General features: G+C 45.3%; 1 protein-coding gene across 2 annotated transcripts; it reads left to right on the forward strand.

Moving 5' to 3' along the window:
- Nucleotides 1–17: 17 nt before the first annotated feature.
- cpsf2 (cleavage and polyadenylation specific factor 2) lies at nt 18–19,816 on the forward strand. 2 transcript variants are annotated; one of them, XM_066676119.1, is made up of 15 exons: nt 18–96; nt 1,356–1,523; nt 8,496–8,655; nt 8,762–8,867; nt 9,933–10,062; nt 10,159–10,274; nt 10,456–10,643; nt 10,777–11,067; nt 11,513–11,613; nt 12,145–12,348; nt 13,125–13,277; nt 13,530–13,755; nt 16,061–16,372; nt 18,863–18,997; nt 19,436–19,816. In XM_066676119.1, exons 2-15 carry the CDS (start codon nt 1,375–1,377, stop codon nt 19,526–19,528), a joined length of 2,364 nt encoding a protein of 787 aa, XP_066532216.1. In that variant the 5' UTR covers nt 18–96; nt 1,356–1,374; the 3' UTR covers nt 19,529–19,816. The 2 variants fall into 2 exon arrangements, with proteins under 2 accessions (XP_066532216.1, XP_066532215.1); XM_066676118.1 differs by lacking the exon at nt 18–96 and adding an exon at nt 319–461.
- The last annotated feature ends 1,567 nt before the right edge of the window (nt 19,817–21,383 follow it).

Consider the following 21,383-nt stretch of genomic DNA (forward strand, 5'->3'; position numbering starts at 1 on the left):
CTCTTTCGAACTGTTTATTTCAATGAATCGAACGTCTGATTCCATCTTGTGAACCGACACTAAACATCCAACGGATTTTCAGAGATCAAGCTTAAGGTATTTTTCAAAAGATGTATCGAAGAAATAAACGAAAATCTAATGCTTTTTGTGAATTCAACCAAGTCGTTCTTTAAAGTGTGAGTTAACATATGAGAACGATAAATGATTCAGTTGAAACCTTCGATGCAGGCGCACTATTGACTTGATTCATCCAATTCAATCAAAAGAGTCGGTTTGACACAGTGAGTTATCCACGAATCGGACGTCACCAGTCAGGTTAATGGCGGAGCGCGGCGAGATTGAACCGCACGACTCCACCTAAAATAAAATGAGTTTAAAATTATGGTAAAAAAAGATTGGGCGATGTTATTCAAGGCACACGCTTGTATGAAGTCAAAAGTGTACTTTTAGTCCACCGTCCGGTATGCTGCTCTTTATGATTTAGAGCGTAGTTGAACTGTTTTTGCCGTTAGTTAGCTAGCTCGTTAGCATTCCCTCTTTTTGGGGCTGAGAGGCTGGTGATATTGTGAGCTCACCGGCAAAACCTTAATGTGGGTGATTTCTGAACAAATATCCAGATCAGCCTGGGACTGTTTTTGTTATATGTACAGTAACGTTACACCTGGGTGTTTTTTTTAAGTCTAATTCAGTGTTTCAAAAACCTAAACACCCCGTTCGAATATTAATTATGTGGCTAAATGGATAGTTGCTACATTTTTGTGCTGTAAAACAAATCAGTGATCTACCAACAGTTGGTCAATACAGGGCTAACGGAAACTAATAATATCACTTCAGCGTCTTAAAACTGTGCTAAAGATAAAAATAACGAGTGTTTGTTTATAGATAAATTATGTTTGACTTAAAACTACTAATGTAGGCACAAAAGATCGTTATATGAAGTGGTTTATCTTGAAAATGCGTGTTTTTGTTTTTAAATGTTCTTGGTTTTAGAGAAGTTGTTTATAGCTTGTGATCTAATTTTAGGAAATATTTGTTTCCCAATTTCTTCACCCACCTTTACATAAGTGTCATCCATTCCTTAGCGATGGCTGATTTAAAGAGGGATTAATTGAGCCAAATTAAATACTAGCTAACTTAAACTACACATACTATGCGCAGAGTGATTTAATAGCTTTTCAAATCTAGTTTCCTATTGGCTCCAAAGATTTTTGCTCAGCTTTTATTTCAAGCCCGCTGTAGTCAAATATACAGAATGTACTGAGCTATTTGGGATTCAGCCAATATCAGAACTTTATCATACAGGGTTTATTGTTTAAGTTAAAAAGAATGCTGAATACGCTCTCTCTTCATTTTAGAGAAATCTGGATCTTGAAGATGACGTCCATCATCAAGCTGACCGCTGTGTCTGGCGTCCAGGAGGAGTCTGCTCTCTGTTACCTGTTACAGGTGGACGAGTTCCGCTTCCTTTTAGATTGCGGCTGGGATGAGAGCTTCTCCATGGACATCATAGACTCTATGAAAAGGTAAATAGTAAACTCTGGTTTCTCCTGTTCTCTGACATCGTAAGCCAGTTAAGAGGGACCAGAAGAAGTTTAAAATGCACAGTGGGTAAATGAACAAGTAAAATTAAAACACTCTCAGCTGCTTGTTACTATTCAAATTTTGCAGCTCCTGTAAACTCTTGCAAATTTAAATTTAAAGGACCGAACGCACAATGGCAAAACAATTAGTGTGACTTTAAATCAACAAATAAATAAATAATCTTTTGGGACATTTTCCTTTAATTAATTTAAAAGTGAATGCCTAGTACCCAGCGTTTGTGACAGAACTTTAAAAGGGAAGGAGCATTGAAAGAAAAATCTAAGTTTATATTATATTATATTCGTGGGCGTCACGGTGGTGCAGCAGTCAAACAGCTCCAGGGGCCTGGAGGTTGTGGGTTCAATTCCTGCTCCAGATGACTCTGTGAGGAGTGTGGTGTGTTCTCCCTGTGTCTGCGTGGGTTTCCTCCGGGTGACTGTCAGTGAGGAGTGTGGTGTGTTCTCCCTGTGTCTCCGTGGGTTTCCTCCGGGTGACTGTCTGTGAGGAGTGTGGTGTGTTCTCCCTGTGTCTCCGTGGGTTTCCTCCGGGTGACTGTCTGTGAGGAGTGTGGTGTGTTCTCCCTGTGTCTGCGTGGGTTTCCTCCGAGTGACTGTCTGTGAGGAGTGTGGTGTATTCTCCCTTTGTCTGCGTGGGTTCCCTATCAGTCGATTCACTCGGTACAACACAAGCTGTATGGGATATTATGCCTCTTCCATATCTGGCTGAAGACACCTCTAATCACGCCTGTAAGGCAGATGACGCATAGTGACGAGGGTAGGTGGGCCCGCCCCTCACCTCACCTATAACCTCTGGACACTAGCGTCTCTCTTCAGTTCTTATGCTCTTCACCTCGCTAAGAACACCTTACACTTCTCTGCTAATCTAGCTAGCTAGTTAGCTCTTTTCCTTAGCAAAGACACTACAAATAGCTTACTGTTCCAATAGGAAAGAACGGCAACAACCTCACGTTGGTGAGTCGTCTTTTCGCGGAGCGCTGTTTTGGAACGTCTTTTGCATTCTTCTCTTGAGCTCGCTTTGCTAGCCCGTTTAGTTTTGCTAACGGCTATCTAAATGAGCTCGCAAGCAGCTACCCGCCATGGCAGGAAAGTCCCCCGCCCTTGTCCTCAAGGGTGTGGGTTCGCTATTCATGAGAAGGACCTACATGATGCGTGCCCAGTTTGCCTGGGAATTGTTCATGCTAGGAGGGCCTTACTGCAGCCTGAGGCGTGCGAGTTCTGTCACCGGCTCAGACGTTCTACCCTGGAGCGCAGGGTGTCGTTTGTTGAAAAAATTCTCGGACAAGCAGCGTTGGACCGTGAGGATCCCCTGTTTTCCGAACAAGTTGAGCCTTCTCACTCGGACGCTGAAGAGGCTGAATCAGTGGGTGAGCCGTGTATTAATTGGGCTGAGCACATGGAGAGTCTGGGGGACGTGTGTGAAATGGGTTCGCAGTCACCTGCTCTCCTAATGAAGCCCCGGATCCCCGAGCCCGCAGCTGAACTAGAGGACGACGACCCTTTCGATCTCGGGTTAGATGAGCACGGTCTCTCCGAGGACGAGCAGGAGGACCTTCCGGCTCCTCTCGTTGCAGCGGCTTCGGGGGGGGAAACAGGACGAGGCGGACACGTCCTTTATCTCCCTTTATCGCCGTGCTGCTCAGAAACTGGACGTCCAGTGGCCCGCTCCTCACACAACCAAAGCGGCTACGTGATTCTCTGGGTTTTTCCTTCCCCCGGTCCCGACAGCGGTGAAACACCGTCTCCCGCTGTTTCCGGACTTCATCGCCGAGCTAAAGTCCTCATTGGCTAAACCACTGTCGACCCGTACGGCGGTTCCGGGTTTCGCGCCATTTCTCGACATAGAGGGGGCGGAGGAGACAGGTCTGCTGAACCCCCCTCCCATGGAGCCGTCATTAGCAGCTTATCTCGCCCCATCACACAACCTAGGGGTAGCAGGACCAGCCGTGCTTCCCTCTAAGCCCTGCCGTTTTTCCTCCTCGCAGCTGGATAAAGTTTACCGCGCTCAGGCAGGCACAGCTAGGGCTATGAATTCGGTCACTCTTCTCCAAACATATCAGGCGATGTGTCTGGCCGAGCTCGGAGAGCAACTGCCGGCGGAGAGCCCGTTAACCGCCTTGCTTAACGAGGTCAGAATTGCCTCGGATTACATCCTGCGCATGTCCCGCTGTGCTGCACTGTCGCTGGGCAGAGGAATGGCGTCAACGGTGGTGGCTCAGCGCCACTTGTGGCTGACTATGTCCGATATGTCGGAAAGAGACCAAGTGTCCTATTTGGACGAACCCGTTTCATCTGCAGGTTTGTTTGGTCACTCTCTCGAAGCCATTCAGGCTAAATTTGAGATCAGGAAAAAGCAGACAGAGGCACTGCGCTCTATTCTGCCAAGAAGGGAGGCTAAGCAGAAGCCAGCGTGGGTCGCTCGTAAGCCTGCCACTCCATTTCTCGCTGTAAAGAGGTCTGCACCGGCAGTTCTTCCGGGGAACCCCCCTCCTAAGCAGCAACCACAAAAACAGGCCCCGCGGCACTCCGCCTGGAGCAGGGGTCCTCCACCTGGACCTCTGAAGGATTCAGCGGTGAGGAGGAAGAAGCCTAATTCATCCTAACCTTCAGTTCAGTGTGGGAGAGGTCTCCGAGGCTCGGAGACACCGCAGCCTCTCCCCTCAGGCCCCTCAAGAGGCGCCACCCTTCTCCCGTACCGGGGCCCAGTCCAAAAAGGACACGTTCTACCCCAGTATTGTTCACAAAGCACCTGTTCTGCCCAGACACGTGTGCACAAACATCCCCTCAATTCTTTCCCAGTTCTCAGGGGTGGGTGGGTTTCCCACAGTGTTTTCCCACAGTGTTTTCCCACAGTTTGGGTGCAATAAAAGAGCATTATGTTCCTCGATGTGCCTTAATAAAGTCTCATTTTGTATATCAGGAAATAAAGGTGTCTGTTTCAAGCAAAACAATAAACGATCTGGCGTTAGTGAGCCTGAGGAAGCATTCTGTACGCTCCCCAGCTCAGCCACAGGAGGGCCTCATTTCCCCACAAATAGGCTGTTATCACGGCCGACTCGCAGCTCATGCAGCAGAGTGGCGCGCATGCGCAGTCTCTCCTTGGGTAGAAAGGACAGTGTGTGTAGGGTACCGTTTACAATTTCGAATTCCCCCTCCCCGCTTTTCCAGCGTGGTGTTCACCCGAGTATCGGGCACTGCTGCAGCGGTCCTCAAGGAGGAGATAAGAAATCTCCTCAGCAAAGAGGCAATAAGAGTGGTGCCTCAGACCGAATCACGAAAGGGCTGGTACAGCCGTTACTTTGTTGTGCCGAAAAAGGACGGAGGGGCTCGTCCAATTTTGGATCTGAGAGTGCTAAACAAGCATTTGAGAGTTTTCACTTTCAAAATGCTAACTCTGCGCCAGTTCCTTCGCTCGATTGGCCCAGGGGACTGGTTCACGTCCATAGATCTCACAGACGCATATTTTCATATAGCAATCCATCCAGATCACAGAAAGTATCTGAGGTTTGCATTCGAGGGAGTGGCGTACGAGTGGCTCGTTCTCCCGTTCGGGCTTTCTCTAGCTCCTCGCACTTTTACGAAGTGTATGGAAGCAGCTCTCGCCCCGCTGCGGGGGCGAGGAGTGCGCGTGCTCGCGTATTTGGACGACCTCGCTATAATAGCACGGTCGAAAGTGAAAGCTCGGACAGATACAAATGCTGTGCTTTCTCATTTGAAGCGGCTGGGCTTATCGATCAATTTAAAGAAGAGCTCTCTGATCCCCAGTCAGAAACTTTCTTTTCTGGGGTTAGAAATATGCTCGCTCTCCGGCCGAGCATGTCTGTCAGAGCGCAGAATATGTGCGCTTCGCGACGGCCTCGCTCAGTTTCAGCTGGGACACAAACTGCGCGTCCGCCAGTTTCTCCAGCTGTTGGGCCAGATGGCTTCTGCAATAGCGGTAGTTCCGCTAGGTTTACTTCTAATGCGGGCATTTCAGCGCTGGCTCTTATTCCATCGCTTGATTGCCTCGCGTCAATTGGGGAAAAGAATAGTTGTGACAAGAGCATGCATGACAGCGTTGTCCCCTTGGAGGGAGTCCCGCCTATTGTGTCAGGGCTCGCCGATAGGCAGAGTTCTGTTTCGCAAAGTGGTGTCGACGGACGCGTCCCTAACGGGTTGGGGGGCAGTGTGCAACCAGGTTGCGGTGAAGGGGGCGTGGTCTCTGGCTCAACGCTCACACCACATCAATTGCTTGGAGCTACTGGCGGTTCATCTAGCCTTAAAGCACTTTCTCCCCGTTCTGTGTGGGCAGCATGTCCTGGTCAGGACAGACAACACCACTGTGGTGTCTTATATAAACAGGCAAGGGGGGACACGTTCCCTTCCTCTGTTGAAGCTGTCCCAGACCCTTCTGTTGTGGAGCAGTCTCCACCTTCTGTCACTCAGGGCGACGCATATACCAGGTCACCTGAACCTGGGGGCAGACCTCCTCTCCAGAGGGGGCCCTTCAGCACGGGAATGGAGAATCAGTCCTCTGGTGGCAATGCAGATATGGGATCGGTTTGGCAGGGCCAACGTAGATCTCTTCGCATCCAGAGAAAACGCGCATTGTCCTTTTGTTTTTCTCTCTAACGGACCACAGCGCACCCCTGGGAGTGGATGCGCTGGCACACCCGTGGCCCAACACTCTTCTCTATGCGTTTCCTCCAGTAGCTCTTATATTGCCAACACTGGAGAGGGTGCGCCAGGGAAACCTTTCCCTAATTCTGGTAGCCCCCTGCTGGCCATCGAAACCATGGTACGCAGAGATAATCAGTCTTCTTGCAGGGGACCCTTGGCCTCTCCCTCTTCACAAGAACCTCCTGTCTCAGGCAGGTGGAGAAATAGTTCACCCTCGACCGGAGTTGTGGTGTCTCCACGCTTACCCGCTGAAAGTTCAATGTTAATGGCTCGTGGCTTACCCTCCAATGTAGTTGCCACTATTCAGAGTGCAAGAGCAGCCTCTACAAGAGGTCTGTATGCATTTAAATGGCATGCATTTGAGCTTTGGTGTCAGGAGAGGGAATTGGTCCCTTTCCAATGTTCCATTGTTGATATTTTAACTTTCCTTCAGGAGTTATTTGAACGAGGGCTCTCTTTTTCAACAATAAAAGTCTATCTGGCAGCTATATCAGCCTGTCATGAGGGCTTTGGTGGGTTGTCACCAGGAGCACACCCCCTAACCACACGTTTCATGAAGGGGGTGAGGCGCCTAAAGCCTGTATTTAGGCCCACTGTTCCTCCCTGGGACCTGTGTATGGTACTTGGTGCACTATGTGCACCTCCCTTTGAGCCACTGGAGTCTGTGGACATCAAGTTCGTTTCATATAAGACTGCTCTACTCTTGTACCCAGTTTGCACCAGGGGACACTAAGGTGACTCTGTGTCCTAATGCAACATATGTGCCAAAGGTGTTGCCTATGTCTTATAGCTCACTGGCTTTTGAGTTAAATTCTTTCTCTCCTCCTCCATTTACATCTGAGGTGCAGCAAAGACTACACATGCTCTGCCCCGTGCGGGCACTGCGCACATACATTAATCGTACTCAGGATTTCCGTAGGTGTGACCAGCTTTTCGTCTGTTTTGCTAACCCAGTTCGTGGCAGGGCTTTGTCTAAACAACGTCTCTCTCACTGGGTTTTAGAAGCTATTTCTATAGCTTACAGCAGCAAAGGTATGGATTTACCAGAGGGGGTGAGGGCTCATTCCACAAGAGGAATAGCTACATCCTGGGCTCTTTTTAAGGGTGTCCCAGTTGGAGACATCTGTGCCGCTGCTAGCTGGGCATCACCTCATACATTTGTTCGTTTTTATCGCCTGGATGTGCTGGCCCCTTCGGTAGCTCATGCTGTCCTTTCTATAGGGTCTAACATGCACTAGGCTGCTTTCTTGGTTCGGTGTCTGTTTCTCGGGGCGTGAATTTAGATCCCATACAGCTTGTGTTGTACCGAGTGAATCGACTGATAGGGAACGTTAGGTTATGCATATAACCACTGTTCCCTGAAGAAGAGGAACGAGGTACAACACGGACTGCCCCGTTTCACTATTAGCTCGGTGAAGATCAGCATCTTGAACTGAAGAGAGACGCTAGTGTCCAGAGGTTATAGGTGAGGGGCGGGCCCACCTACCCTCGTCACTATGCGTCATCTGCCTTACAGGCGTGATTAGAGGTGTCTTCAGCCAGATATGGAAGAGGCATAATATCCCATACAGCTTGTGTTGTACCTCGTTCCTCTTCTTCAGGTAACAGTGGTTATATGCATAACCTAACGTTTCCTCCGGGTGACTGTCTGTGAGGAGTGTGGTGTGTTCTCCCTGTGTCTGCGTGGGTTTCCTCCAGGTGCTCTGGTTTCCTCCCACAGTCCAAAAACACATGTTGGTGGGTGGATTGGCAACTCAAAAAAGTGTCCGTAGATGTGAGTGACTGAATGTCTGTGTGTGTCTCTGTTGCCCTGTGAAGGACTGGCGCCCCCTCCAGGGTGTATTCCCGCCTTGCGCCCAATGATTCCAGGTAGGCTCTGGACTCACCGCAGTTATAGATAATGAATGAATGGAATATTCTTTATTCGTCTGTATCCCATCCTGTAATCCAAAGATTTCTGAATATTCTGGTCTGTATTCTTGTTAATATGTTTAAGTATTAATGTTTTACAGTTTTAAGAGTGGCAGGTGTGTATACTGGTTGTTGTTGTTGTTGTTATTTTCAGTCTCTTTATAAAGGATTTTGATTCCTGCAGGTGGTCGGTGGTCCAGAAATACTAACCAGTAAATAGCTAATTTTATTGATAACCCCTATCTCAAGTTCATTTGGACAATGGAATCGAGACAGACCGTGTTTAACCCTTGATTCAGTGTGAATGTTGTTTGTGTTACTTTGCAGGTATGTCCACCAGGTGGATGCAGTGCTCCTTTCCCATCCGGATCCTCTTCATCTCGGGGCTTTGCCATATGCTGTTGGCAAACTGGGTCTAAACTGCACTATCTATGCCACCATTCCTGTGTACAAGATGGGACAGATGTTTATGTATGACCTCTACCAGGTACAACCAGAGGGGTGTGGCCTGGAAAATATATATATAACTATCCAAGACTCAGTTTTACATCTTTGAACACTTATATTGTTTTGCTATTATGTCCAACCTTCAGTCTCGACACAACACAGAGGACTTTTCCTTGTTCACACTGGATGATGTAGACTCAGCTTTTGACAAGATCCAGCAGCTGAAATATTCACAGATTGTGAATTTAAAAGGTAAAATGTTAATGTATTCTGTCTCATACGTTAAGAAGTTGTTTTAAAAGCACAGTAACCTGCAAATATCTTAGGCAGCCAAAAAATATATATTTAATTAATTTTAGTTCAACTAGAGAGTAAGAGTCCTTTTACTGGTGAAAACAATATAGAGGGTGTCCACGAAGCCTTAAACTTATTTAATGGTAAATACAATTTTGTTTTTGTTTTATTTTTGCAGTTTCCAGATTTTGTATGAATGTTAACTTACTGTTTTTATGGCAGACTGAATTTAGCGCAATCAACTACATAATTTATGGCGCTGTTTTCAGTTACGTTCATCGCTCTCTCTGGCTCTCTCTCTCTCGCTCTCTCTCTCGCTCTCTCTCGCTCTCTCTCGCTCTCGCTCTCTCTCGCTCTCGCTCTCTCTCGCTCTCTTGCTCTCTCTCTTGCTCTCTCGCTCGCTCGCTCTCGCGCTCTTGCTCTCTCTCTTGCTCTCTCTCTTGCTCTCTCTCTCGCTCGCTCTCTCGCTCTCGCTCTCTCTTGCTCTCTCTCTCTTGCTCTCTTGCTCTCTCTCTCTTGCGCTCTTGCTCTCTCTCTCTTGCGCTCTCGCTCTCTCTCTCTTGCGCTCTCGCTCTCTCTCTCTCGCTCTCGCTCTCTCTCTCTTGCGCTCTCTCTCTCTCTCTCTCTCTCTCTCTCTCTCTCTCTGTAGGCATGGGGAAGTGTACATTTAAAGAAAAATGTTTGGATAACTCCAATTTTGCACTGTAGTTAATCCAAGTTAAATTCAATCAGTACAAAATGTGTTTCTTTTAATTTTGTCAGAAATTTTTATTGGTTTGTCAGAAAATACAGGAATCACAGAATTGGGATTGTGTGCTTTTTACATGAAGTGATGTTAAAAGGTCTTAAATCACATTTCCCCATACCCACAGATACCCTGCTATATGTCATAAAGATAAAATACAGGATAAACTGGTCTGAAGAATAGTTAAGTTCCTGACTCCTTACTCAATAATTTCCGTTTCAGTCGACGAAGTTGTTAAGTTACTCTTCTCTGTTTCTCCTCTCTTATTCCCTTCACAGGGAAAGGTCATGGTTTGTCCATCACTCCACTTCCCGCCGGTCATATGATTGGAGGGACCATTTGGAAAATAGTGAAAGACGGAGAGGAGGAGATTATTTACGCCGTGGACTTCAATCACAAGAGAGAAATGTAAGTGGGTGAAAAGATCTGAAAGGGATGTTGTTTGACCTAATGCTATTTAGCTTCTGTTTATGAAGTGACCTGCCATTTTCTTGACCCTTGCAGCCATTTAAACGGTTGCTCTCTTGAGACACTCAGCCGACCCTCGCTGCTCATCACAGACTCCTTCAATGCCAGTTATGTTCAGCCTCGCAGAAAACAGCGTGATGAGCAACTCCTCAGTAAGTTCCGTCAGCTACCTCACTGCCTTATGGGAGATTTATTGATTTATTGATTGAATGAAACCAGCAATATGCTAATGATTAGGAAGAAATGTTTACTTATAGGACTCCCTATATTTGTTTCTCTTTGTCTGTGTCTATCTTTCTTTGTTTCTTAAACCGATATGCCCTCTTCCTACAGCAAATATCATGGAAACCCTTCGTGGTGATGGTAACGTGCTGATCTCTGTGGATACAGCTGGACGTGTGCTGGAACTGGCTCAGCTGCTGGATCAGATTTGGAGGACCAAGGACGCAGGGCTGGGGGTCTATTCCCTTGCTCTGCTCAACAATGTCAGCTACAACGTTGTGGAGTTCTCCAAGTCGCAGGTCTGACCACGTGATATGCATAAAACCCCAACCTCAAGCTTTACAAAATCTGGAATAAAATTGTCTCTTGATCTGTGCTCCTCAATGTCATGATCCTTGGAATATGATCAAGCTTGGTTTGTTTTGCTCATAGGTGGAGTGGATGAGTGACAAGCTGATGCGATGCTTTGAAGATAAGAGGAACAACCCTTTCCAGTTTCGTCACCTGTCTCTGTGCCACAGCTTGGCTGATTTGGCACGAGTTCCTAGTCCTAAAGTGGTGCTGTGCAGTCAGCCTGATCTGGAGTCGGGGTTTTCCAGAGAACTTTTCATCCAGTGGTGTCAGGACTCGAAAAACTCCATCATCCTCACCTACCGCACCTCTCCAGGAACACTGGCCCGCTACCTCATAGACAACCCTGGAGAGAAGATGATAGACCTGGAGGTGAGATTCTGACACAAAAATCAATAAAATGGGGACAAAAAATCAATTCCCAGTGTAAAAGAAACAATAAATTATCCCTAAAAAATCCAATACTATAAATAAGTGATTTTTTTATTATTTATGTATATTTTTTTGTATACTTGATGAGGCAAGGAATCAACTTGTTTGAAGTGTTTGAATGAATCACTTTATGCTTCAGAGGGTGGCAGTGTTTAAATTAGGTTTAGTACAGAATCTCTGTCACTAGGGGACAGTGTACTTCATTCTTAGGAGACATTTCTTCATTATGAAGTGGCACAGTTGGAACTGGAGTTAATTTCAATCAGTAAAAATAGTTCTAAAATTCTAAAATTGCAATGTAAAATAAAAAAATATCACCAGTTTTCTGAATCTTTAGTCCTTTTTACGCAGTAGGTTGTGTTGTTAATTCATTCCTTCATTTAAGATCAAGAAAAGGACCAAACTGGAGGGTCGTGAGCTGGAAGAGTACTTGGAGAAGGAGAAAATAAAGAAAGAAGCTGCTAAAAAACTTGAACAAGCAAAAGAGTGAGTCATGATGCTCTGTTGTTGTTTGTTTGTTTTTGTTTGCCAGGTCTTGACTAAGATTTTGTGATTTTTCTTCTTTTGTAACAATTGGATTTGAGATGTTGCTTCCAAAAACAAAAACGTGTTCCAAAGACTGACGTTCATGCAGCCCACGTTATTGACAAGAATTATTATGAACAATGCACAACAGCAAGACTGAACTATGTCATCATTAAAACACAGATGGCAAAGGTCGAGTGTCTGTCGGCTTGTTTGTTTTTGTTCAGTCAAACCGGCACGAATCGGTTACATCATGTCAATCATGGCATGACTTTTATTTTTATTGACAAGAAATGTTTGTTGTTGCATTCATCATTCGATGATTTTTGAATCAGATACTTTACTATGATGAAGGGCAAAGAGAAAAACGGTTTAAAACTATTACCCTCTGCTGTACATGTTTGTTTGCATATTAAAGATCAATATAGCAGATCTGAGGCAAGCGTAATGATCCAGCGGTTAGTGCTAACGCCTCTGTCTTCCTCTGCTCAGGGTGGATGTAGACTCAAGTGATGAGAGTGATATGGAGGATGATCTGGAGCAGCCTGCTGTGATTAAGACCAAACACCACGACCTGATGATGAAGGGAGAGGGTGGCCGCAAGGGAAGCTTCTTCAAACAGGCCAAGAAGTCTTACCCTATGTTCCCTACTCATGAGGAGAGGATCAAATGGGATGAGTACGGAGAGATCATCAGGTGAGCCTTGGCTTCAAATCTTACCAGAGAAGTAAAACTAAAACGAATTTGTTACAGTGATAATATATTAGATACAGGAGGTCCTCGGGTTACGTCAGTCCTGAGTTACGATGTTTCGTGGTTACGACACATCTCCCATTTACTGTATAACGCCTTGTTTCGACTTAAGTGGTTCTGCGTCGTAAACGTCATAACGTGAACTTTGTGTTTGGTGTGCGCGGCGCGGCGGAAGAATACACGGTTACGCAGCTCGGGACCGAGGAGGATAGGTGTTAGGAGGAGGATAAGTGCTTACAGTGCTTACTAAAATGGGTTTACGACACGACGTAGGAACGGATCAACGTCGTAAGTCGAGGACCCCCTGTATTTGTTCTTGCTTATGCACATTAATTTAAGACTTGTAACTTTTGAAATTACATTTTTTATTATTATTTTTCATAAAAGTGTAAAAATGAATTCAGATTTACATATAATTAATGAAACTTTTAAACAATCGTTCGATGTGGAAACATGCAGAGATTTGAGCACAGCTAACAAAAATATACTATGCATCAAACTCATGAACGTCACCTTTAAGACAGTAGAAATGTGATTGTCTAGGGATTATTTTCCTAAAACAACAGGTTTTACAGCCTATTATTGCAGTTCTCCAGCTTAAGTATTGTTCACACTGTTAAACTGTTAAGCTCAACTTTTGAAAAAACAGATTCACAGGTGTGTTATGTTTGATAATTCCTTTCTGCCTTTTATACATGGTTTTTGTGACTGTTCCCCAGACCTGAGGAGTTTCTAGTTCCTGAGCTTCAGGCCACAGAGGAGGAGAAGAGTAAACTGGAGTCCAGTCTGGCCAATGGAGATGAGCCGATGGATCAGGACCTCTCCGATGTCCCCACCAAATGCACATGCACCACCGAAAACCTAGAGATCAGGTCATTAAATGGGTTCCCATGTATTTCTTGATGTAAATGTGAAATCCGTCACATACTCTCACTTGAGCTGGCTGCAGTATAGAACTTTGATTATATTTAGGAAACACTAACTTTTAATTTGAATACAACAGTTAGGACAAGTGCATTTTGCTGTTTCTTGCTGAAAGCTGAAAAATATCCTTGAAAATTTTACCAGTGATTATCATGCTTTCAGATTTTAACATAATTTAACGCACTTATTTCTAATTCCAGAGCCCGAGTCACGTACATAGACTACGAGGGCCGTTCAGATGGAGACTCCATTAAGAAGATTATAAACCAGATGAAGCCCAGACAGCTGATCATAGTACACGGGCCTCCAGAAGCCAGTCAGGACCTGGCAGAGTCCTGCAAGTCTTTCAGCGGAAAAGACATCAAAGTGTACACCCCTAAGCTTCAGGAGACTGTGGACGCCACCAGTGAAACACACATCTACCAGGTGATGAATTATCTTATGTACATTACTTGAATTATTTTTGTCACTGTCCAAAAAAAAATTATCTCCCAAAATAGTAACTTTACATTTCATTTCCAATGGAAGTTAATTTAAAAAGGTTTTATTTTATTGAGACCAAGGTGCTCTTTCCTTGTTTGCGCCGCCCCTTTTTGAGGTTAATAAAAACCAGTGCCGCCCCCCACATTCCTCTAAGATGCTATAGCAGCCACGGCCAATTTGTTAAAGAAGGGAGTTCAGAGGGGTTTTTAAAATTCACAGATCATATCGTAACCCCCACATCGAAATATAAGAATATTACTGTGTGTGTTGTGACACCCCTACTCACTCACTCACTCAAGAGGTGTGGTGTAGGGAAGACTAGGAAAGAAATATGGTTATGTGTGAACACTCACAAAAATATGAGGTAGTTTGCTGTTGGTTTTCTGTAACATCACAGGGTTCAGTTCTTTTAAATAATGTGAAAACAACCTAGAGTACTGAGAAACACACTTAGGAAGTGAACTCAAAGGAAAATCTTAACAAGTTCATTAAACCTGGATGCGTGTTTAAATCTGCTCTAATGGTGGTGTGGCTGCACTAGTTTTCTCTCCTTTTTCCTTCCATCCTTTCTGCTACTGCTTCTGGTGTTTTTAGCCCTGCAGGTTGCGTAGGCACCCTGTAGAATTGATTCTGTCATTATGATGTATTGCGTGGCGAGGTAAAGATTAAGCCTATAGAAAAGTAGAGTGTTTCTGGACCAGTGCTCATGTAAATTCAGAGCAAAAACCGGTGAGGTACATATAGACTCCTTACAAAATGAATCAGTTTCTTTGAAGCAAACTGTTCATGCATTAAAAATATATTTTTTAAGAGGCATGTTCAAAGATCTGTACTGGCAGTCAGCAACTAAGCTGCGTAACAATAGATACTAACAAATAATTGATTGGCTGGCACAGGTACACATTCATTCATTCATTATCTGTAACCCTTATCCAGTTCAGGGTCGCGGTGGGTTCAGAGCCTACCTGGAATCATTGGGCGCAAGGAGGGAATACACCCTGGAGAGGGCGCCAGTCCTTCACAGGGCAACACAGACACACACATTCACTCACATTCACACACACCTACGGACACATTTTTTTTTGAGTCGCCAGTCCATCCACCTACCAATGTGTGTTTTTGGACTGTGGGAGGAAACTGGAGCACCCAGAGGAAACCCACGCAGACACAGGGAGAACACACCACACTCCTCACAGTCACCCGGAGGAAACCCATGCAGACACAAGGAAAACACACCACACTCCTCACAGACAGTCACCCTGAGGAAACCCACGCAGACACAGGGAGAACACACCACACTCCTCACAGACAGTCACCCTGAGGAAACCCACGCAGACACAGGGAGAACACACCACACTCCTCACAGACAGTCACCCGGAGGAAACCCACGCAGACACAGGGAGAACACACCACACTCCTCACAGACAGTCACCCGGAGGAAACCCACGCAGCCACAGGGAGAACACACCACACTCTTATCCAGTTCAGGGTCACGGTGGGTCCGGAGCCCACCCGGAATCACTGGGTGCGAGGCGGGAACTGTTCCGCACTTGTGTTTATTTCTTGGCAGTCTTTATTTAAGAGAAGCAGTCTGATCTGTGGTGTTGGATCCAATTAGAAATTTGTGAGTGGAGAAAATAATTTTGTTTGAGGAAAACCACGTCAGGCAATGAACAGTGCTCTCGCAAATGGGAAAACATTGAGTGAAGATAAACCCACCATGTGCGAGGACAGTTGAGACATGCACCAAACCCACTGCTCTTAGGCTCTCCCTGCGCGCGAGGGAAAGCTGCTGCGCTTGTGTTCTGACAGTGGGTCGCCATTCCAGATACACCCCAAACACAGAGGGAACGGGAGACTATGGCATATTTAATATATATTTAATACATACACAAGCGCTTGAATTAAATGTATTGTAATCTTGCTTATGTGGTCTTCTATGTTCATTTACAGCTGCCCCGCACCAACAGCAGCTGTAATTTATATTCTACTTCTATATATGTGTTTATAAGCACCGCCTGTTTATAAATATTATTATGTACATGTTTATATTTCTGAGGCTTTCCTGGTTCATCAGTGTTTTGAACAATTTAATAATTTTGTTGGTAATTTGAGCTTGTTTTTATTGTTTTATTTTATTATTCAGAAAGAGACTTATTAGCATTCATAGTTATAGCTTGTTAAAACTCTTTTTCAGTCCATAATGTAAATAAAATGATGATAAAATGTGTGTTTTTTGTCTATGAAGGTGAGGCTGAAGGACTCTCTGGTCAGCTCTCTGCAGTTCTGTAAGGCCAAGGACACGGAGCTGGCGTGGATCGATGGGGTTCTGGATATGCGGGTGGTGAAGGTGGACACCGGGGTGCTGCTGGAGGAAGGAGACACTAAAGATGAGGTCGAGGACGGTGAGTACACCATGGATGTAACCCCTGACCTGGCGGCCGAGCCCAGCGCCATGGCGAATCAGCGCGCCATGAAGACACTGTTCGGAGAAGACGAGCGAGAGGTTTCAGAGGAGAGTGACATCATCCCAACACTGGAGCCCCTCCCTCTTACTGAGGTGAGTGTGTGTGAGAGAGAGAGAATGGGGAAAATGGGAGAAGGTGGATAGAGAACCGCACACTGACATTAAGGGAGAGAAAGAGTGGGTACAGGGAGTCAGAGAGAGAGACTAGGGATGGGCCTCCCAAAAAAGAAATGAATGTGGATTATTAGCTGCAGTTGCAAGTGATGAAGATGACAAAAGGGAGAGATTGGCAGAAAGAGGGAGGAAAAAAGAAATGTGTAGAGGGTGCTGCTGAACTCGTGACAGGAATGTAGTGGGGTGGAGGGTGTTCTCTTTCTCTCTCTCTCTCTCTCTCTCTCTCTCTCTGTTCTCTCTGTCTCTCTCAGGCAGTAGGAAGCAGAGTAATGTTGAGTTTAATGTGGAGTTTACGTTGGGACAGCGTGGGTTAAAGAGAGACAAAGCGAGTGAGAGAAGGGGATGCCAGAACTGTGCAGAGATTAAAATAGATGTGCTGACCTTAAGAGAGCAGCGAACAGACGCAGCGTTCTGAGCTGCAGCACACAGCAAGGCGGATAAAACACTGCAAAGCTGAAGGATCTTCTCTACTGTACTCTCCCAAAAAAATCAGCCACTCACTGCCTCTGCAGCGATGCTCTGTTCAAAGGAATGTGCTCCTCCAGGCCTTGCTTTACTGACAGCCATTAATATTTAAAGTTATTACTTCTGCTTCTGTTGCCAGTTAACACTTATTTGTATTGCCTCACAGGTTAAGGATAGTTACAAAGAGTTATGATTGGTTAATGTAACCCCAGAGAGCTGCCACTAAGCCACATGTTAGTAATTATTATAATTCTATTATCAAACGCAGTGTCTTATTTAGGGGATGCACTGATATGGAGATTGAGCCGCTGCCTGTATCTGATATTGTACACACACAATGTATCTGCTGATGCCTAGATACAGTATATAGAAGGAGAAGGATACCCCGACTTTATTATAGACAAATGTAACATGTATTTGCCTAACATTTACACAAACAACAAAAAGAAAATGGGTGTCTAGAGAAGATTTTTTGATCTAAGTGGTCATTACATAGACTGGTTACAGCTGGTCATTATTAAACAATTGAAGTAAAATAAAGCCTCTGCTCAAATGAATTAAAAAATACACGAGTTAACTTGCAGCAAAAGACGTAAATGGACCTTTTAGCAATGTAATTATTGAAGAGTACACTAATACAGATATAAGAGCACTTCAACACTGCCTTCCTGCTTCTCCACACTGTCAGAGGTGGACGAATCTAAGACAGACTCTTTCTACATGTTCGTCAGTCTGTTTTAAATGTATTTACCCCCTTTTTTTCCCTTCTCCAGGCGTACAGTACACTTTTTCAAATACCAGCTTAATCGAAGCATCTACCTGATGCATATGTTTATTTATCTTTGGATACATTTCTTTCTTTCATTCATTCATTATCTGTAACCGTTATCCTGGGTTGTGGTGGGTCCAGAGCCTGCCTGGAATCATTGGGCGCAAGGCAGGAATACACCCTGGAGGGGGCGCCAGTCCTTCACAGGGCAACACAGACACACATTCACTCACACACACACCTACGGACACATTTGAGTCACCAATCCATCTACCAACGTGTGTTTTTGGACTGTGGGAGGAAACCGGAGCACCCAGCGGAAACCCACGCAGACACAGGGAGAACACACCACACTCCTCACAGACAGTCACCCGGAGGAAACCCACGCAGACACAGGGAGAACACACCACACTCCTCACAGACAGTCACCCGGAGGAAACCCACGCAGACACAGGGAGAACACACCACACTCCTCACAGACAGTCACCCGGAGGAAACCCACGCAGACACAGGGAGAACACACCACACTCCTCACAGACAGTCACCCGGAGGAAACCCATGCAGACACAGGGAGAACACACCACACTCCTCACAGACAGTCACCCGGAGGAAACCCACGCATGACACAGGGAGAACACACCACACTCCTCACAGACAGTCACCCGGAGGAAACCCACGCATGACACAGGGAGAACACACCACACTCCTCACAGACAGTCACCCGGAGGAATCCCACGCAGACACAGGGAGAACACACCACACTCCTCACAGACAGTCACCCAGAGGAAACCCACGCAGACACAGGGAGAACACACCACACTCCTCACAAAAATGTGAAAACTTTCTCAGGTATCATTCTGAATAGTTTTGTGGTGGAATGGTTATTTTTACAGTTCAGGTTTCTTTACAGTGCTTGGGTTTGTAAACCTGGATGACCTTTAATGTTGTGTGTTATTAAATGGCTGCCCCTATGTAGGTTAGCCGCTCTATGGGGAATTAACCAGTTTGTTTAATTGAGGGACCACACATCAGTTTGATCCTTCATCTCATGGGGAGTATATTAGAATAAATTTAAAGAAAAAAAAATAACTTATTAAATATTGTTAGATGTTTCTCGTGGCATAAGTGGCTGATTGCTCTTTTAACAGTGTGTGTTTGTATTTGTTTTCTTGCAGACTCCGGGTCACCAGGCGGTGTTCATTAATGAGCCAAGGCTTTCAGACTTTAAGCAGGTTCTACTGAGAGAGGGGATCCAGGCTGAGTTTGTGGGGGGAGTTCTGGTGTGTAATAACCTGGTGGCTGTACGAAGGGTGAGATTTCTACACCTGTCTCATCACACACTACTTTTGGTTTTGGAGCCCATATCTGCAAATATATTGTTAAATTTCCTGATTACACTTAAACTGGTCTGTGCAATTCTTGTTTACTGTTCTTTTCATTTGTGTTGTGTTCTCTCTCTCTCTCTCTCTCTCTCTCTCTCTCTCTCTCTCTCTGTGTTCTCTCCCTCTCTGTGTTCTCTCCCTCTCTGTGTTCTCCCTGTTCTCTCTCTCTCTCTCTCTGTGTTCTCTCTGTTCTCTCTCTCTGTGTGTTCTCTCTGTTCTCTGTTCTGTTCTCTCTGTGTTCTGTTCTCTCTCTCTCTGTCTGTGTTCTCTCTCTCTGTGTTCTCTCTGTTCTGTTTGTTCTCGTTCTCTGTTCTGTTCTCTCTCTTTCTCTCTCTCTCTCTCTCTCTCTCTCTCTCTCTCTCTCAGACTGAAGCTGGTCGTATTGGTCTGGAGGGTTGTCAGTGTGAAGACTACTACAGAATCCGTGAGCTGCTGTATCAGCAGTACGCTGTGGTGTAACACAGTCTCCCGCAGAGTGAGAGAGCACGCTAGCCTGGGCCTCTGCAGCAGTCTGAGCCCTGGACGTGTCATTTCCTATTTTTGTAGTATTTTGGAGTTTATTTTTCATGCGTTTTTACCCCGCAGTGCGTGGCAGATGCTTGTGATCCTGAGGCAGAGATCCTCTCCTGAGCTCTGGAACTCAGACCAGAAAAAAACGCTGAACATATTCACGTAGCTTTGTTCTAAGAAGAGAGAGACTTGAGGGCGTTTTGTGTTTTTTTTTTTTTTTTTTATATCTTTTGTTGTCTCCAGATAAACATAATTTTTGAAATGAAAAGTCTGTATACGTCTCTTCTCTGTTTCATTTGAGCTGCTGCAGAGACGGAGGAGAATGGGGGGGGGGGGGGAGAGTGCGCGCTCAGTTTAATGTTTATGCTGCATGCACTTTGTGTCTAAACAGCAGATGGAGCCATTTTTCAGGTGTCTCTATTGACCTTATGTTTATATGCAGTGAGACTCTGAATGCCAGCTTTGAAACATCACACCGTGTTAATGGCTCTGAGGAGCACAGAGAATCTCACAACACGATACATCAACAGATGATGGGATGTGTTTTAATTGTTTGGGATTTTTGGGATCTGAAAAATAAGATGTCCGCTTTATTTTGAATGCAATTTTTGACCTTTTTAACTTCACACATCAGATGTGGTCAACAGCAAAGAGGTGTTTGACATCCAAGCAGCTACGAGAGTAATGTAAACGGCTAAAGAAATGCAAGCATATGAATACAAGTTAGCATGGTGCAGTTATTAATTGATCATTGTGCTACGTTCAGACACATTGTGTCTGAAAGTTTGCAGACAGCTTTTAAAGTCAGTCAATTCAGTGCACCCTTCACTGTCATGAGCGTCCATTTTGATTACGCTCTGAAGCAGCTGCACATGGCCCTAAAGTCATGAGAGGAATAGAAATGCCCCCAACACTGAGCTGTGGGACACTGGAACTGCGTTCTCTGCATGCTCTGGAGTGATGTATGAAGCTTGATCTAATACGTTTGGGATCCAGAACTCACCCAACATCTCTCTAACATTCTTGTCTGCCATCAAATCCTCACAACAGTGTTTTAGTATCTACTGTCCTGTATCGAGCCAGAAAAATAGGAGCCTGTTACTGCAACAAATAAGAATACATGTTATTTCCAAAGGAGGAGTTGAGCAGATGTCCGCACGTTAGTTCTACGACTGTAAACAGACGTCCAGGTCTTTACAGTCATTTTTTTTACAGTAACATTCAGCGTAAACACAACTGTTTAGTTTTACATATTTATTTTGTCCCTTGGGGTGAACTGGCATAACCCTTGGAGTCATGGAGAAGCGTGGAGTGCACTGTGAAGCAGCTTGATGTTCCCCGTGCCCAGACGCTGCTTTTCATTTTGATAATTGACTGGTAGCGCCAGAAACGTCCACACGCTAATCCTCTTAGCTTTCCTAATGCTGACTCTGTCACTGGAGCCGCTGCTCTAATGGAAACGGCAGCTGTGGGCAGAAGAGTGGTGGACAGGGAGATGACCCGCAGGGTCTCAGGTCACTCTGACCCTCCACAGCATGCTGGGATACGCTCAGCCTAGCTTACAGCTGGAAGAAAACGCTGACATTATCTGCATGAACGGCAGAAAGGCTCACTATAATGAATGTAGACAGGCTCTTGGGTTGAATGTAAAGGAAAGGTTTAGCAGTTCACACAATTTCACTTGCAGCATTTGTGTAGGAGGAAGGCCGAGACGAGTTTGGTGTTTGAACAGTGGAGCTACATGGTTAGAGTCTATAAAATTCACAATGTGTCCAAAACTTTGAAGACCGTCCTTTACATCAGT

Source organism: Hoplias malabaricus, chromosome 7 (genome assembly GCF_029633855.1).
Source record: "Hoplias malabaricus isolate fHopMal1 chromosome 7, fHopMal1.hap1, whole genome shotgun sequence".
In the NCBI taxonomy this organism is placed as follows: domain Eukaryota; kingdom Metazoa; phylum Chordata; class Actinopteri; order Characiformes; family Erythrinidae; genus Hoplias; species Hoplias malabaricus.

What these genes read in the sequence shown, in the direction of transcription:
- cpsf2 (XM_066676119.1), top strand. Translation starts at nt 1,375, where the DNA reads ATGACGTCCATCATCAAGCTGACCGCTGTGTCTGGCGTCCAGGAGGAG. An exon ending in ATCATAGACTCTATGAAAAG is followed by an intron (nt 1,524 to 8,495) that starts GTAAATAGTAAA and finishes GTTACTTTGCAG; the next exon opens with GTATGTCCACCAGGTGGATG. An exon ending in TTCAATCACAAGAGAGAAAT is followed by an intron (nt 10,063 to 10,158) that starts GTAAGTGGGTGA and finishes TGACCCTTGCAG; the next exon opens with CCATTTAAACGGTTGCTCTC.